This window comes from Solea senegalensis, linkage group LG9 (assembly GCF_019176455.1).
Source record: "Solea senegalensis isolate Sse05_10M linkage group LG9, IFAPA_SoseM_1, whole genome shotgun sequence".
NCBI lineage: Eukaryota > Metazoa > Chordata > Actinopteri > Pleuronectiformes > Soleidae > Solea > Solea senegalensis.
In genome coordinates this window covers 13,652,420-13,669,704 of record NC_058029.1, presented here as the reverse complement: position 1 = coordinate 13,669,704, position 17,285 = coordinate 13,652,420, and the positions used below count along the sequence as shown (strand labels likewise).

Here is a 17,285-nt window from a genome sequence, read left to right as displayed (position 1 = left end):
TAAGGGAAGTGTAAGAGCAGCTGATCTGCGCTGGGACTTATAGTTGAAATAAGTGTAACTGCTTAATTTTTCATCAGGTAATGTAATGGTGACAGTGTTTTGTATAAAATATGTATGTATAAAGTAGTTCCCCCCCACGCGCCTCCTCTGTGTTGTGCACTCTGGTGTCTTGGCAACGCAGGGATATGCCATTTGGATGTGGTCATCTTAAAACTAATATAATTTAAATCATAGATTAGCGTTGTGCTCGCCCCGCATGTATGGGGTAAAGAAACAGCAACGTCTGTTGTACTTATTTTTACGTATGTAATGATTTTGGTTCATTGCTTTAGCTTTTATTTTGTCTCAAGAAGTCCAGTCCCCCCCCTCTGCCAGCACAGTTGATGTGGCCCAACACGCTTCCGCCAACAAACAGCCGGCCGTTGGTGAGTTGGACAGTTGAAAGTTATTTTGCAGCATTTAACGACTCAGAACAATAGCTAGACACTGTATCGTTTAGACGTGTGTTTGTATAATTTAAGTTTTTAACTTAGTTACTTTTGTAGGTATTTGCTGCGAACTGTCGCCCTGTTTCAAGCGAGCAGCATCAGCTTCTGTAAACAGGCGTGAGGTTAGCAGTTCGAGCACGCAGGTACAGCCTCACTAACCCTTTGCCTCTAACTAACTAAAAAGCTTTTTCGACCTTTACAAGTGAACCATCTAATTCTCCACCATTTATTTTTTGTTGTATAGCTCTTTAGAGTTGTATCTGGTTATATGGTTATGGCAGTATTTTCTGGTGCAACAGGTGTGAAATTATGATTGAACCATAATTAATCAGTTGGTAGCATTTTATGGCTGGCCATTTTAGGATTCAGCTGTAGGAAAGTGTAAAAATACATTAGTTATACAGCACATGTTTAGTTTGTAGTTCCAAGTGTAACCTATAACATTTATTTATTCATTCATTTGTTTACCTTTAAATCAAAGCAAATGTTGAATTATAATTGTCAAACTATGTTACAAATAGTTTACTTTATTGTTCTTTAGTTGTTAGTGAGATAACATTATAATAAATGCACCAACATTCATGATGCATGACTCCGTTCATGTCTAATATGTCTCTGCTCCTCACCTTTTTTATTTGTTTATTGCCCATTTAAGGCCCTTACTTTTTCACAGCAGATGGAAAACTTCATTCTCTACGAGCAGCTCGGATCAGGCAAGAGCTCTGTTGTTTATAAAGGAAGACGGAAGGGGAGTCTCAGTTATGTGGCCATTATCTGCACCAACAAAGCCAAGAGACCTGAGATCTCTAACCATGTAAGACGATGCTTTCCCCTTAATACATTGATTAAGACTTATGTGCTTATGGTTTATTTATATTTTACAAATTGTACATAAAAATGTATATATATATACACACACACACACATATTTTTAAATACAGGTTGACCATAATAACAAATCCATTTAGTCTGTCAAGAATACTTACACAAGTATAATGCATTGTTTGTGTCCTGTTAGGTACGTCTCAGCCATGATCTGGATCATCCAAACATTATATGCTTCTATGAGTGGTATGAAAGCAGCAACCACCTCTGGTTGGTAGTAGAGCTCTGCACAGGTTGGTAATTTTTATGGCACTGCTGACTTTTTTTCACGTGGAAGGGTTTATAGGGTCTTATTGTTAACACAATGTGAAATGTATTGGTATAAACTTATCTATGGGTCTTTGTCGCTCTCTTTCATGCTGTCTCTCTTTTGTCCATCATCTTGGTTAGGTGGTTCCTTGGAGTCTGTGATTGGTCAGGATGGATGCCTGCCAGAGGATGTCGTGAGGACATTTGGATGGGACTTGGTCAAAGGACTGAAATATGTCCATGAATTGGGAATCATTTTCTCTGACTTGACGCCTGCTAAGGTTTGCATTCATATATGCAAGACTATCAAGTTGACACCAGCATAAAACTATATTGTATAATCTCTTTTGTTATCCATAGATCTTACTGGATGGTAGTGGCATCCTGAAATTTGGTAACTTCTGTCTGTCCAAGTTGGAGGGAGAGACACTGGAAGATTTCTTCACCCTGTTTGTTTCATCTGAAGACGCAGAAAAGGGAGATGCCGAGATGAACTTCAGCAACATGACGAAAAGATTACAAGGTCAGTTGACCAACTTACAACACTTCGTTTATCAGTGAATTTAAGATGACAGTATAAATAAACATCAAACATACGTTTTTTTATAAACATAATATGTGTATAAATGCATATTTTCAGGTTCTCTAATGTACACTGCACCAGAGGTTTTGCAAGGATCAGAAAACAATATGAGCTCTGATCTGTGGGCTCTAGGATGTATGCTTTACTACATGTACACTGGTATGTACACACACACACACACACACTCACAGTACAGTAGTTAACAGAATAGGATACACTGCTGGGCTGTGTTTCAAACCTAAAAATCTCTTTTTGTTTTTCAGGGAAACCTCCATTCTACTCTGATAGTAACAATGAGCTGATAGAGATGATAGTGTGTCAAGAACCACCTCCTCTCAGACAGAGGGGTAATACTGCGCACACACACACAGCTCAAATAGATGTGAGGTTTACTGTATGATCCTTAGATATCCCTAGAGGGTAACTTTATCTTGTACATTGCTTTTCTAATGTATGTTTTGTTTATAATGAAAATATCATATGTGTTTTGTTCCTCATTATTTGTGTGTTTTCAGACAGTCTTCCGAGTGAAGAATTCCAGAATCTCCTCAAAGCCCTGCTCAACAAAAACCCGGGGAAAAGGTTTAAAGACAAACAATTTTACTGTCTGTTGTTTCCTATTGTCACTTCTGTTGTTGTACTTTAATACAACAACCCTCCTTCTGTCCTCAAAGAGTGACTAAACCCAAAAACCCCTTTTTCTTCAGGTGTAAACCATTTACTAATGCTATTTGTTGAACCAGGAGCATATCTGTTCAGGTTAGAGTTAAGTATTAATATGATACATGTCGTAATATAATTCACCTTACCTTCTGCCTCTCTCTGGTCAAACAGCTACTGCATTCACACTTTGCCATTAGATATTTTAGTCCATGCTTTTGTCACTGGAATGCCAAAGCTATTGCTCTCCCTTCTCTCTCTCCACCACATGAAGACGAGGGCACCTCATTTGACGGCTGAAACTGTGTCAGATTTCACTATCAGACCATGCCCCCTCACTCCTCCACCATCTCCCTCCCTCACTCAAGTCTCAGCCCACACCTTTCAAAATCAGGCACTGGGCAGAGTTAGCCACAGTAGAGTTACACCTTAATGATAACTTGTAATAATTAATTGTAACATTTAATGGATGGAATTTTTTTTTACATTTTTATTTGTCTCTGAATCTCTAGTTGTGTTGTTTTTATCTTAAGGATTGACTGGCCAGAGTTGCTAGACCATCCTTTCTGGGCTTCAGTAGTGAAGGAGGAGATTGATGTGGCAGAGGATGATGGAGGGCATCTGATGGAAGATAACAGTTGTGAGAGAGTTGGTCCTGCTAGCTGGAGGTATGATGTTTGTATTATCATTTGATTTAACACCTACTATATTAAAGAAATGTGTGTGTAGTTTTTAAATAACGACACAAATGGTCTGGACTGTAATTGCTGGGACAATTTTAAAAAAAAAGGACATAGGTGCATGTGGGGATGGTTTACAGTGCAACAGAATTCAAAAGCACACAAACAGAGAGTTAAAACAGTTCATATCCTGCCTCATGTACTGTGTTTTTAATACCCTCTATAGACACACAGGGAATCCCTTATGTCCAGCACAGGCAGAGGAGCAGCCCGACAGCCATGCTGCCATCACCCAGCCAGGCCATGAGACTTGTCTGAAAGTATTCTCATCACTGACAACACCTGAAACAACTCACACAAGGAATGATAACCACCGAGCTGTCAGATACACTAACTGTGGAGCTTTAAGGAACAGTCAGGAAAAGGCAGAAGATGACTCTGAGCTAACTCGAGCCAAGAAAATAAATCACACACTGCAGCCCCATAAATCATTCACAATAGGTAACACATTTTCCCATGTCTGTTTGGTAATTAAATGTTTTTGTTGAGTTGATTGTTTAATAGTACACTTCTCTTCCACATTTGTGGGCATTTTCAGAGCAATGGTCGAATTGACGTCTATAGCAGTCAGTGGCAGCCAATGAGTTAATAATACAGGTTGTTTATTACAGTTTTCATTGACGCAACAACATCATCATACGCAGTAGCAGCTCTTAGATTGTGTACCTGTAACCACCAACTTTTTATTTTCTCAACATGATACACAACTGCAAATATTTGTGTTCACCGTTTGCTGAAGTTCCTCTTCAAGATTAAATTAAATTAAATTATCTGAGATGTGTCACAAACACAGAGCATGAATCGTACAAAGAACCCCGATAAATCTGATTCGTATTTTGTCTGTTTCCTCCTTCAGATAATATGTCAGAGCTTAGGCCAAAGAGTGGTGTGGATGAGGACAACACGGAGGCTATTTTTCTGCTCAGGTATTTAGTTCAGTTGATTTACTGCTGATCAATTCATCTATTTTATACTCTATTGAAACACTCCAATCTGCTAATACTCCATGGTGTAAATGATGCACATGAAGGGTAGGTCATTTTAGATTAAGCAAATTGGTGGTATTCATACAACTAACTGCTAGCCAGTGGCAGCCATTATTGTATGTATATCTTACTGTATTAATATTTTGATAGTCCCTTACTGTTTATTCTCTAGCTCTTGTGCTAACTCAAGAAGGAGCTGCAGTGCCTTAGACTCTCTGGACCACAGCCCTTTACCTCAGGTTACTGCCCTCACATACACCAAAATCTGTACACTGTATAGAAATTTTTGATTCACTCTAATAATTATAACATGGATAACCGGTTTATAGGCAGTTCAGTTATTGTGGCTCTCCTCTCTTTCTTTATTCCTGCTCCCAGGCAAGTATGGGCACTGATGTTGCAGCTAGTGTAAAATGTCTTCTCCATACTGACTCTGACCTGACTGTCACTCCAATCATGGACAATCCCAAGGTACACACTGTTTGTAGTATTTTTTTGTGCTGGTTACAACTATGTTTTTTGATAACAGGGCTTTAAAAAGTTTAAAAATGTTAATTTAAGATGGGATAAAAAACCTTGCTAACAAGCATTTGAACTAAGAGAGATGGACAATAATTACAGGGAAATCTAGACAACTAAGTTTCCTCTTTGTTGATCTATCTTTATTTACCAGATTCTGAGGAGTCTTCCTGTGCGATTTGATCCTAAAACCCTTTGTGTTCCAGCACATTCAGGTATTTCATGAAAGTAGTTTTGTACATATTAAGTAGAGAGACTGTGTGTGACTGTGTGTGTGTGTGTTGTTAACACGCCATCTCTCCTCTCCTCCAGTTGAGAAGCTGCACTCTTTAAGCGATGAAGGCTGGACTAACTTCCGGTCACAGCTTTGTTCCTCCCTTGAAGAACAGAATCGCTCCACTCATCTGGTCTGCTCCTCCACTGCTACCGCTACTGCTCCTCCTCCTTCCTCAGCTGCCCGCTCCAAACTGAACCTGTTATGTTACCTCTGCTGTGTGGCTGGAAACGAACTTGTTGCTAACAAGCTGATTAACTCAAATCTGGTAGGAAATACTGAGGCTTCATTTGAAAACATGTTTCTGCATCCCTGTTTTCCAGACCAAACAGGATATTTTTTCCACTTTAAGGGAGATTTTACTTTAGATAATAACACCATATGATAGTGTTCCCAAACTCATGCTTTTAGCTGAGTGAAACTTCGGTAATTTATACTAATTTCTTCAGTTATTCCATGGCCATTGTTTCCCTCTGTGATAACTTTGCCAGCTTTTTTCCTCCTGCAGGATAGAGTCTCTTCAGGAAGACATAACATTAATGAGTCTTTTACTCTTGCTCACTCTAGTTTAATTGTGCTGTGACAAAGACAAAATCCCATAGAATGGTTTAGGCGAAACAAACCAAATTACTTTTCTTTTATCTGAGTTCGTGAATTTAGGTTTAACAAAATACTCCAAACAAAAGGTTTGGTGGGACCGGTTGGGTTTAGTTACCATAGTAACTGCTATATGCTTTGATCAACCCCACCCAATCGACACACACACAGAGGATATTACATTAAGGACACATTATAGCTTCACGATGCAATAATATAATTATTTTAATCAGATCTACAAACATTTAATTTGGAAAGCTTATTAAAGACCATAATAAATATAAAGTCAGTGTATCATTATTCTCACAAATTCTTTGACTTTGTACTTCCTCTCTGTATCTGTCTCTGTCTAATCCACCTCCTCCTTCTTTCAGCTGTCAGTGTTGATCCAACAGTTACGACAAGCTCCTAACTGGGATGTGTAAGTCCATTTTGTTTGTATCCTCTCTATAATCCATGAAGCATGAATGCTGGAAAAGTTACTACTGATACTAAAAACATAAACGTAAGTGCCATTAAGTGCACATTGTTTGAGATTGACCACAAAAATGCACTTAGAAGACAAAGCAGTTAGAAGATAGACTACTATTGCAAGATGGCACACCACTAAGGACTGCTTTAACACCAGCACAAAACTAAAGCAGAGTGCATGCTTAGTTTGGAAGTTGCAGGCTTTAGACTTGACCTGACATCTAGCTTATCAGTAATGTTTTCTACCTTTTATCAGGACTGTTTCTGCCTTCATGTTGTGAAAGACAAACAACCTTGACACTTGTCAGACATTTTATTAAGTCATTTACTAAATGAACAAAGCAATGTTTTTCAGACGGAGCAAGGTCCTCAGAGTGATGGGTCTGCTGGCTCTGCACTGTACTAAACTTGGGGAGGAGAGTCCTGTTTCTGAGGTTTGGAACAACACACAAACACACACACTAAGGTTTATGCAGCTATTCTTTTTTGGACAGCATAAACACAAACCATAAAGTGTTATCTCTAACCTCAACCATTACCAGTTAATGCCTTGCTCTAACCTTAACCTAACCACAATTCAAATTGTAACATTAAACTCAAGCTGTGTCTTTAAAAATGTGGTTCTGCTTCATTAGGGCCAGTTTTTGGTTCCCATAGGGTTAGGGACTACTACATATGGACTACTGGCCAGTGTTTGTCAGAAAATGTTATACAAATGTCACAAAAATTTCAGTCAAGTTTAACCTACCCACCAACCTTTCATCCTAACTGTAAACAAACCAATGTCTAAACCTCAAAATATATCATTCACAATAAACTTTTGTCTCTCTATGGGAAATAAAGTAATCTCTTTGCATGTACATGGGTAACATTGTTAAAAAACATTAACTAATAATTTTTAAGTCACGTCAAACTTACCAACATTCTGAGAACTCATGCCAACAGTACCTGTTTCAACCATAGGGTGGCAGTATAGACCAACAGGAACCCCCCATATGCACGCGGCAGAAAGGATGAATGCACATTTATGCAGAAGAACATGAATTAAACATGTAAGAACAATGACTGCACATATTTACATTTATTTCCTTACTCATATTAAGGTCTGTTTAGTGTTGCTGTGCTCACTTGAGTAATTATGTAGACAATTATTAATTTTGTGTGTGTATGTTGTATCTGATTCTGGCCTGGTTAGAGGTATAGTATATCAAAAATAAAATCCTCCATCACAACATGAGGAGGAATCTTCTCGAAACAGGATGAGGATAGGAATGAAGTCCATGTCCACAATTATTTTACAATATTTACTTTGTACCACTGGGTGGCATTAAAAACCAACAAGACAAAAATGCTTTAGAGAGACATGAAAACACAACTCTCTCTCTCGCTTGCTCTCTCACACACTCTCTCTCTCTCTCTATTACTTTCTTAATTTCGGTTCATTTGTTTCTTACAAAGTCATATCCATCAAACAATGCTTTGAAGTTGTGAATGGCCAAAATGTCCTTGTTGTTTATAATTAAATAGTCCCACATTTAGTCAAATTAGTCAACATGAGTTAATTCAGCTGTTAATCAATAAGTCAATGTTCTTTGCATTCATATATGCTAGAGTCAAATAAAAAGTGGCTGGTTTGCTGTGTTGATGTGTTTCATTAGGTAGACACCACTTGACTCTGCTCTGTTGTGTTGTACTTTGCCGTATGTGCTGCAGAAAGTGCTAAGATTATTGTAAACATTGGACTCATTGTGGGGCTCTGCAGGACAAAAAGCACAATTGCCATGGGCTTTTTGTTTTGTTAAATCTTGAGGGGCAACATATAGGACAATAGCGATATATATGTCAGTGGCTAACATTTTCTGACAAATTCTTATACCAGCAGATGGTGGTGTATATCGGTCATAACTTTTATGGTAACTGTGGTAACTAGTCACAGGTGTGTAGATTTGGATATTTTGATAAAGTCCACCTAATTTAAATGAATACTGCCTATAAAAACTGCGTTAGTTGCAGATGGTGCATGTATACAACAATTTTATAGTCAAATTATAGGCTACTAATGAAAAGTATAGTTTCATGCATAGTTTTTGAGCCGGGGACACAGAGGCAGTTTAGATGCTTTACTGAACTGATCTCAACACACATGCACACACTTGTACACACACTTACACACATATTCAGACTGCAGTTTAGTATAGAGGTGAGACCGCGACTCTCTCTCTTTTTCGATCCTTTCTTCCTTAACCCAAGATCTAAACAGCCATTTCCTGTCTCTGTTCTGTTCTTCTTCTACTGTTCTTCATCGCTTTGTCTTCTTGGTCACATTTATTTATTCTGAATCAAATCCTTGCTGCCACCTCAGCTTTGATCCTACATTCTCCCTTTCCTTGGTTCCCTTTCTTTTCTCTTCATCCACTTGGTCTGACACTTAACTGCTACTAAGTCGTCATGGCGATTTACAAAATGGCCGACTGTGGCATAGCAGTGGTTTTTCAGTGCGTCTGTTGTTGCGTTGTTAAAGACAAATGGCGGAATTTTTTTTTATTCTCCCTGTAGCTGCTGAAGGATGACAAATTGTTAGGAGAAGGACGTTTGTGCCTGTGTCAATTTGTCTCACTGACCATGTGTGTGTCCATCTACACACTATGCTGGGCTCCTCTCTCCCTGTGCTCGTGTGTGTGTGTGTATGTTATGTTTCTGTGCTCTCAGCAGGGGCTCTGCATGTGTGTCTCTGTTGTTTGTGTTACTCTTGTGTACTTGTGAGACAAGCAGATGACCAATAAAACAGCCTATGCTTGCATTTGTATGTGTCTCTGTGTGCGTGTGTGTGTGTGTGTGTTTGGTTTTCTTTTCTCAGCAGGGGTTCTCCTGCTGCAGTCCTGCTGATTGGAGTGACAGGGTTGGGCTTAGTTACCATAGTAACTGCTATATGCTTCGATCAACCCCACCCAATAGACACATACACACAGAGGACATTACATTGACTTACATTCATTTCCTGGAAACTTGCTCTAACCTTTACCATAACAACTACTGGTGTAACCCTAACCTCATCCTAACCATACATACATGTCTTCACCTTAAAATGTAATAATTCACATTTTGGGGACTTGCTTTTTGTCCCCATAAGGAAGACAAGTTTCCCTAATGTGACTGTGTTAACAGATTTAGGTCCCCACAACATTAGTAATACTTGGAAAACACACGCACACACACCTGTTCTGCTGCATTTGCTTTTGCTTTTTTTCGTGATTCTCTAGATCTTTCTGTCTTTCCCCTTTAAATAAAATGAAGCAAAACTTGTGCATTAATGTTACTGCTCTGCTCTTGCATCTTATTAAAACTGTGCCTTCAAAACCAATTAGACCAGCTAGAGAGAATTTTCCCCTTTCACTTTTCATCAGGTGGGAAGTTTTCTGTGGCTTTCACAGTACAGCAGTTTAGCTGGTATAGCGCCCTCTCTGGTGGGTATTTCATGGGGATGTGGTCTTAATGCATTCTAAAAGCTCAAAGCAATCTTTAGAAACAAGTATTCAAAGGCTGTTTGCTTCAGGAAAACACTACTCAAAACATCTTTGAATGCCTCTTGAAAGGAACAAAAATGGGTTTGAAACACTACAACATACTTACAGACTTCTAATGGATGTTGTTGCAATATCATGTTGTATATGCTTATGGTAAAATAGAAAATAGTAGGAGCTTTGTTGTTTGTTGAGCCCTACATTGGTTTTGTCACCATTATCTAGTATGTCACATCTGTCTCAAAACATTGTACAATGGACAATTTTAGATAATCTCCAAAAAGTTAGCTATGTTAATGTATGGAGTTAAGCAAATTAAGGAAAGCTGGTACCTTTAAAGATAAGTGGTTTACCTCTGAATGTAGCGCTGCAATATTGCTTCATACACCTCAGCAGAAACAAGCCTTGCTCTACTCCTTTTCTTCACATCTGGTTGTGTTAATTGTAGTCATACATTTACTGTTTGTACATGCTGTCATTTTTTCTGTGTATGTGCACAACTTCTGTGTGTGCTGTGCTGTGCTGAGGCAACTTGCGATTCTCTCTGCCACTATTTGAGTGTTGCGTATGCATGGTAATTAAGTGCATAATGTCTGTGTTTCCTCTGTGTGCATTATTTGATCTGAGGGAGTGCTGATGCTGAGATAATGATAACGCATTTTGGGAGAAGATATTTGTGTGTGGATGTGTGTGTTGCCTTGTTTTACCAGAATTGTGGCATCCTGTAAGTCTGACAGTCTCTTTGGACCTGAACTGCTGGACCCCACAAGTAGGGATGAGCCGATACTAGTCAAAATCAATTAATCAGATATCGTACAGATATAGTTGTAAAATCTCATACAATCCAAAAATCCTATATATCGCATGCTTCACTATATACAGACAGTAATAACATTGTAGCTGAGTCATGTTGTGGGCTCTTTATTTCTTCCTTTATTGCAGAAGAATATTTGTTACACAGTTGGAGAATTATGTCTTTGAAATAGCTTGGAATGGCACACGTGTTGTTAACAGCTTCATGGTTTGAAAGGTCTATCTAAATTAACTGTATCGGACTGATATCTGTATCGGCAGATTCTTGAGTTTGAGGTATTGGTATCAGACGCGAAAAAGTGGTATCGTGCCATCCCTACCCACAAGTTAAGATAACTGTTTTTAAGGTTTTAGACTTTATTTCATGGTCTGAGTAGGTTTTTGTCTCAGTTTAGTGCTAGGTATTCATTTAAGATGTTTAATTGTAGACTTGGGCCTGTCCCTGTGTATAGTAGGTCAGTGTGTGTGTGCAGTATTTATTACCTCTTGGACCTTTCTTGGACGAAAGACTGACCTTGTCAGGACCAGCAGTCCTCATGGAGACCAAAACGTGGCCCTAATGAGGCAGAATCTAATTTCTGATTAACTCATTCTTAGGTCTACGTTTTGAATTTCACTTAGGTTACAATTAGGGTGAGGCATTAAGTGGTTAATGTCCAAAATGAATGGAAGTCGATGCATGTTCTGAAAAGAATATCTGCACAAACCTCTCTCTCTCGCTCTCTCTCGCTCTCTCTCGCTCTCTCCCTCTCTGTGTATGTGTGTATGCACGTGCTGCTGATTGCACAGTGGTGCCTTTCACCACCCTCTGCCTGAGAGCAGCTCTGTGGTCAGTTTCATACTCACCTCAGAATCTTAACTCCCCACTCAATTATTCAGGTTATTATTGGGTTCAGTTCAGTTCGGGAGGGGGCATAGAGGGGGATGGATTTTTTTCACAGTACAAATAGTATGCAACAGGGTGTGATAATCTATTGGATTTTCAATTAAGGTAAAACATTCAGGACTCTAGTGTCAAACTCATACTGTACCATGCTCATAGATCATTTTGAGGAGTTGCCATGGTTCTTGAAGCAATAATAAAAGGAAAGAGTAACTCGCTGGGGCAAAGGAAAGATATGTTGAGGGAAAACTTGACAAACAGACTGTTACCTCTTCTCACCCCACAATGAGAAAAGGAGTCAGAAGGTTAGAGACAGTATGAGCAGGTGAGAGATAAAGATATAGGTGAGCAGTGTGTGAGGGATGTGTGATGCATGCATTGAGGGCAATTCAAAGTGGAGCAGAAGTAAAAAACGGAGAAAAACAACAGAGGGAAGAGAGAGAAAGAGAGCAGCAAGATGGAGAAATGTGGAGAAGGGAGAGAAAGAGGAGTGAGGCAGAACTTGCATTAGATCACAGAGGGGGGACGCTGGCAGTAATGCTAATGCCAAGAAGCAGCCAGCCAACAAGGCTGTCTCTGCATATACTTAACTGTGTGTGTGTGTGAACAAGTGCACATGATTGCATGAATTTGTGTGCTTAGTTATACGTGTGCATATACTGTGTGTGTCTGTGTTTGTGAATGTTAGTGGTTTTCACTGAAAATGCTGTTGCCTCTGTCCAGCTCATATCTTTTTCTTCACTGCTCTCCCACTCACTGTGTATTTGTGGCTGAATTTTATAAATAGCCAACAGTTAAGGTGTGGAAAACAAGTTATTTAGAGCTCTGGTAGCCACTATTCATTATTTCAGCTTCAGTTAAGCTTTTATTCTGACTTACCTATTATTATTTTAATTATGGGATATTTCTAGTGGTATTCTTTCACTTCTTTATACTAATGTCATGACTGCTTTTTTCATATTATGCTTTTTTTTACCTGCTGATGTATTCTTGTCAAACCCCTAGTTGTGAATATTAATAAGACATCAAGTTTCTACTGTAGCCCAGCTGATGTTGTATTTTTTAGGCCAATAGTGATATTGATATTTAAAAACCAACAGCCAACTAACACATATACACACATGCATCCTGATTGTTGTTCATTAAAGACAATAAAGTAACGCTTAGTGTTTAAATCAATTTGTAACTTCTCTCTGGTCGTTACATTTTGTTGCCGATTCCAGAAAAACACAGAACATTTTTGTCAGTTTCTCAGGAATATTGTTTCGATCTTGATGTTAAAATATGTATCAATTTATGGTGCTGATGTCTTTTGGTTAGAGAATATGAGACTTTCCTTTTTACTGTTCTTTAGTATATTTGAAAGAGCTAGACAGATGTGTAGGATGGTTTGGCCTTGGTAGAAGTATTAGCTCTACTGAGAACCATTGTAGTGAAATGCTGTTTCTAGATTTTTACTGACATTGTTTATATTGTTATATATCATCACAGTAGTAGAGTGAGACCTTGCACAGCTACAGTCTTCCCACAAAACTAAGGTTTTTTAAATGGAGTGGCAGGAAAAATAGGAAAACTCTCCTCCATTGTAGTAATGTCTAATGAAACTAAAAATGTAAGATTCATAAATATATATGACATCATTAAATTACTTCATAGGGCCTAATTTTCTCGATCTTTTTTGATTTGCAACAACAAATTTCACTTCATTTATTTCACTTCTCTCTTTCCAGGCTGTGTTGACAATGACGGAGTTGTTGAGGGACAATCAGAGGAATCATAAAGTGAAGCATTATCTGCTGCCACCACTTGGGCAGTTCCTCTATCTAATTGCATCTCAGGTAAGCACTGCATGTCATATGCCAACATCATGAGACAGACAGACAGGCAGACAGACAGAAAGCTAATGCAGAATTAAAGACAAACAGATGTGCACATTAAAACAGTTCATTTTATTGTGCCTCTTCATCTCCCTCATACCTCACTCTTGAGATTCAGCTCTTTAAATGAACAAAATAATAGTTTTACATGTCACAGGAGAATAATTTTTAAAAGATTGAAAGTTGCAAATGTCATTATAACATATTATTGCATATCACAATTTGTCCTAATATTGTGCAGCCCTAATTACTACCACCATCCTGTTTGGCTTTTTTTTGTTTTGTTTATTGTTAATTGAAAATGATTAGCACAACCTGCCATGCTGCATGGGCCAATACATCAGACTTATTATATACCTTATTTCAGTTTTTCCAACATCTTCAAGGAATTGACAAGTTGTTATTTTATTGCTACCACATCTTTTAAGATGCACCGGCAGGTTGGCAGTTTGCTGGTGAATTTCTTGGTCAGGGTCAGCTTTAGCGGCTGTGCTTCATCTATTCTCACGGTTAGATCTCATTCATAACTTCCAAATGCAATAACCATACACTGTTAGTAGACCTTTGAATGCTACTTTCAAGGTTGAAATGAAAAGCTTTTCAAACTATTCTCTCACGGCAGGTACATGTGGGAAAAAAGTAGGAGGAACAAAAATACACAAAAAACACTCTTAAGGGCAAAACCAATTAAATTGCCTGAGCCATCTTTTTATGTGTTTATTCACAATATACAATAGGAGACTTAACGGCATCAGTGGTAGTTAATCATACCTTTAGTACAACCAGTTCTAAAACCTAAACACAGAATATGCAACTGTCGTAACAGACCCACTTTCCCTGTTTAATATCAGGGAAAACAGTTTTATAGGAATCATTTGGAATGGAACCTTAAAGTGTCCCCTGATAAAATCACATGCTTTGCCCCCCCGTCTTCTTCTGCAGTGCCAGTCAATGACAACGATTAGCTATAGCCTCCAGTGCTGTCTTCATCCTCAAGGTTACATATAGCCTAGAGCCTTGCACAGAAGCAATGGAACACAGCAACTTTTCATAAAAAGATAAAAATATTGGTTGAAATAATCATAATTTTTTGGGAACGTACTGACAGTTCTGGTATGACAGTATATACAATCAAACATAGTTAATCAGGAAAAGTATGCCACATACATTCATCAAGATTGGATGACTAATGGAATAGTTTAAACAAATAATATTTCAAAACACTGGTGGAGCAAAAATTGCAAACTGTAGTTCCACTTAATGAAATGGGTGGTTGGTGTCTTGTTTTCTAGATTTCATATAATTAGAAATTAAATACTACCCATAAGTTGCTTTACAGAGGCTGCTGTCTTGTGCTACCATGTTTGTGAAGCGGCCTGAAATGGCAAACCAGCCATGGTGTGCATTGCTCATTTTGAAGCAAGAGGTTTTCTCGGCAAATGAAGAATGGCATGAGTCCTTTAGTCTGTTTATAAAATCTGCATTCTGGCCATTAGAGATGTTACCAAGTGGCAACCATTCGTGACATCACCCATAGGAATCTGAGCTCCCCTTCTCTCCAGAATCACAATTAATCGTTGCCATTTTTGCCATCACCTGCAACCAGGTTCCTATTGACGATACCAGTTGACATTGACGTCCACACATATGTGCCATCATTTATCATCTATTTTGCTCCTGAAGTAAAAAACAATTTTCCAAAATTGACACCACATGCTACTGAAGAAGACCCAAGACTAGAATGAAACTATTAACTAGCGAATTAAACCGTTAACTCATCAGGAAAATGTTAACTGACATTCTAAATCAAGTGAGAAGTAGGTTTGTTTCTCCATAGACTTCCATTTAAATTTAGTTATTTTTAAACCAGCCCCTGCCCAGTGGTTATTTGATATTAACACATTTCCTGGTTGGCTATGCCTATTTTTGTGTGTGTAAGAATATATTATATGGTCTATGATTCTTACATACCGGACATTTAAAGTTCCTGATTTCATAAGAGAAGCAAACTAAAGATGCCACTTATAATGTCTCTAGAAAACCATAATGGAAATGGGGACAGTACTAATTAATTATTACCTGTTATTATAAACTGTGAATTTCAAATGAATTAATAAACAAGGAAAGTAAAAAACACATGCATTACGCTCACACATGAAATTGTTTTTAAAGTACAGTATGTTTATTCCTAGATATACCAACTAATCAAGATGTCATGGCTCCTATCCGCCCTCCCCAACTTGGCCCTGTCTTGCCCTTTCCCTTACTCCTCACTACTTGTGTCTCCTCCACATTATATATCTGCCTTGCTCTCACTCCCACTCTACTCCTCCAATGCCCCTGCCCCCATCAAAACCCCCCCATCCCTCCTCTTACCCTTTCTCCCTGTCTTTCCTATGCCTCTCTATCAGGAAGAGAAGAGAGGCTCCCCAGAGGGACTGTGGTTCGTTCCCGCTGCCGCCTACACTGGCTTAATGAGGAGCCTGCGGGAAGGGGTGAGTGTCTCTGTGTATGTCTGCGTGTGTCTGTTTTGTGTAGCTGTGACTAAGTCTCCCTCACTGTGTGTGCCTGCGAGTATGTGTATGTGAGTGTGTGGCAGGGTATCCCTGTGAACAGTAATGATGAGGCAGCTGTGGGGGCCTAAAGCGTTGTTTGCCAGCTGTAAGTCAAGGGCATGCAGAGCAGTCACACACACACACACACACTCTTACCTGCATCAAATACAACCCTTTACTGCTCAGCAGCCTGACCTCAGTAGCAATTAGGGCCCTCCAGACACATACACACATACAGTAGTTGGAGCAGAAGCACAAACATAAATATAAGAACTGTAGCTCTTTACTTTGTCATGGCTTCCCTCCCCCTCTTGCTAATCTATTTTCTACTTAATTATGTTTCTCAAAATCTGTTAAGAAATGAACAGGAAATTCTTCAGTGTTGAAATCTTGCCATTAGAGGTTGACCTTGTTCTGTTTTGGTTTGGACCTCATGCATCTTCAACAATAAGTGTTTCCCCATTAAGTCATTGTAGACATAATAATTTATTATGTTAGTTATTTTGAATTTTACCACTTGTCACATGCACAGTCAAGAAACACAGTAGTTTAGACAATGCCCTGAATTCTAATTTTGCTAGTCTCCCGCTCCACAAACCAATACAAATTTGCATGAATAACCAAATAAAGTGCATGAGAAGAAAACTGTATTAAAAGTTAAAACACAAAGGTTTTGCTTACCTATATTTGTATGAAATTAGACCCTCAGTGCATTCATACTCTATGATAAGACAATAATATTGTTCTTGTAGTGTTCTTACATGGTGTGCCAGTACTGTTGAATGAGGATTTATTTTGGTGGGTTGTGGTACCAATAGATGCAGTGGACAGGCAGAGGGAGAGAAGGAGATGGATGAATGTTGTCTTGTCTCTCTGGGATAGAACTGGTCTTACTTTGGTGGCCCACTACAGCAGAATGAATATAGATGAAACTGGTCTGCACAGTTGTCAGCTCGTACCTACTGTTGCTTCATTACCACTGGGAGTGTAGTGGGGGGTAGATGAACAGAGGAGGGGTGCATGTGACAGGGAGAGGGGTTGAGGGGAGGAGAGAGGAGGTTGACTTATTTATCATTATTGAGCTGTGAGTGCGGATGGTGGAAACACACACTCACACACACACATGCAGCCTTAGGGACCAGACACTCATCCTCAGACCCACCCTGCCTCCCAGTTTCCATTTC

The 17,285-nt window shown here is 38.9% G+C and overlaps 1 protein-coding gene across 8 annotated transcripts in view; it reads left to right on the top strand.

Moving 5' to 3' along the window:
• Nucleotides 1–367: 367 nt before the first annotated feature.
• The window catches only part of ulk4 (unc-51 like kinase 4), a 75,305-nt gene continuing 58,387 nt past the window's right edge, over nt 368–17,285 (top strand). For 3 of the 8 annotated variants that reach the window (XR_006361060.1, XM_044034756.1, XM_044034762.1), the window contains exons 1-20: nt 369–425; nt 1,144–1,302; nt 1,507–1,606; nt 1,764–1,903; nt 1,983–2,145; nt 2,263–2,364; nt 2,469–2,587; nt 2,721–2,787; nt 2,913–2,964; nt 3,399–3,533; nt 3,772–4,046; nt 4,462–4,531; nt 4,764–4,830; nt 4,970–5,062; nt 5,265–5,325; nt 5,423–5,652; nt 6,356–6,402; nt 6,808–6,886; nt 13,400–13,507; nt 15,958–16,041. Coding sequence is in view for 7 of the 8 variants with exons in the window: in XM_044034756.1 (XP_043890691.1) it covers nt 384–425; nt 1,144–1,302; nt 1,507–1,606; nt 1,764–1,903; nt 1,983–2,145; nt 2,263–2,364; nt 2,469–2,587; nt 2,721–2,787; nt 2,913–2,964; nt 3,399–3,533; nt 3,772–4,046; nt 4,462–4,531; nt 4,764–4,830; nt 4,970–5,062; nt 5,265–5,325; nt 5,423–5,652; nt 6,356–6,402; nt 6,808–6,886; nt 13,400–13,507; nt 15,958–16,041 (2,193 nt within the window). In the remaining variant the exon portion in view is untranslated. Of the gene's footprint in view, nt 426–545; nt 632–1,143; nt 1,303–1,506; nt 1,607–1,763; nt 1,904–1,982; nt 2,146–2,262; nt 2,365–2,468; nt 2,588–2,717; nt 2,788–2,912; nt 2,965–3,398; nt 3,534–3,771; nt 4,047–4,461; nt 4,532–4,763; nt 4,831–4,969; nt 5,063–5,264; nt 5,326–5,422; nt 5,653–6,355; nt 6,403–6,807; nt 6,887–13,399; nt 13,508–15,957; nt 16,042–17,285 lie in introns of all 8 variants that reach the window. The other 5 variants (XM_044034759.1, XM_044034758.1, XM_044034757.1 and 2 more) reach the window with 5 other exon arrangements.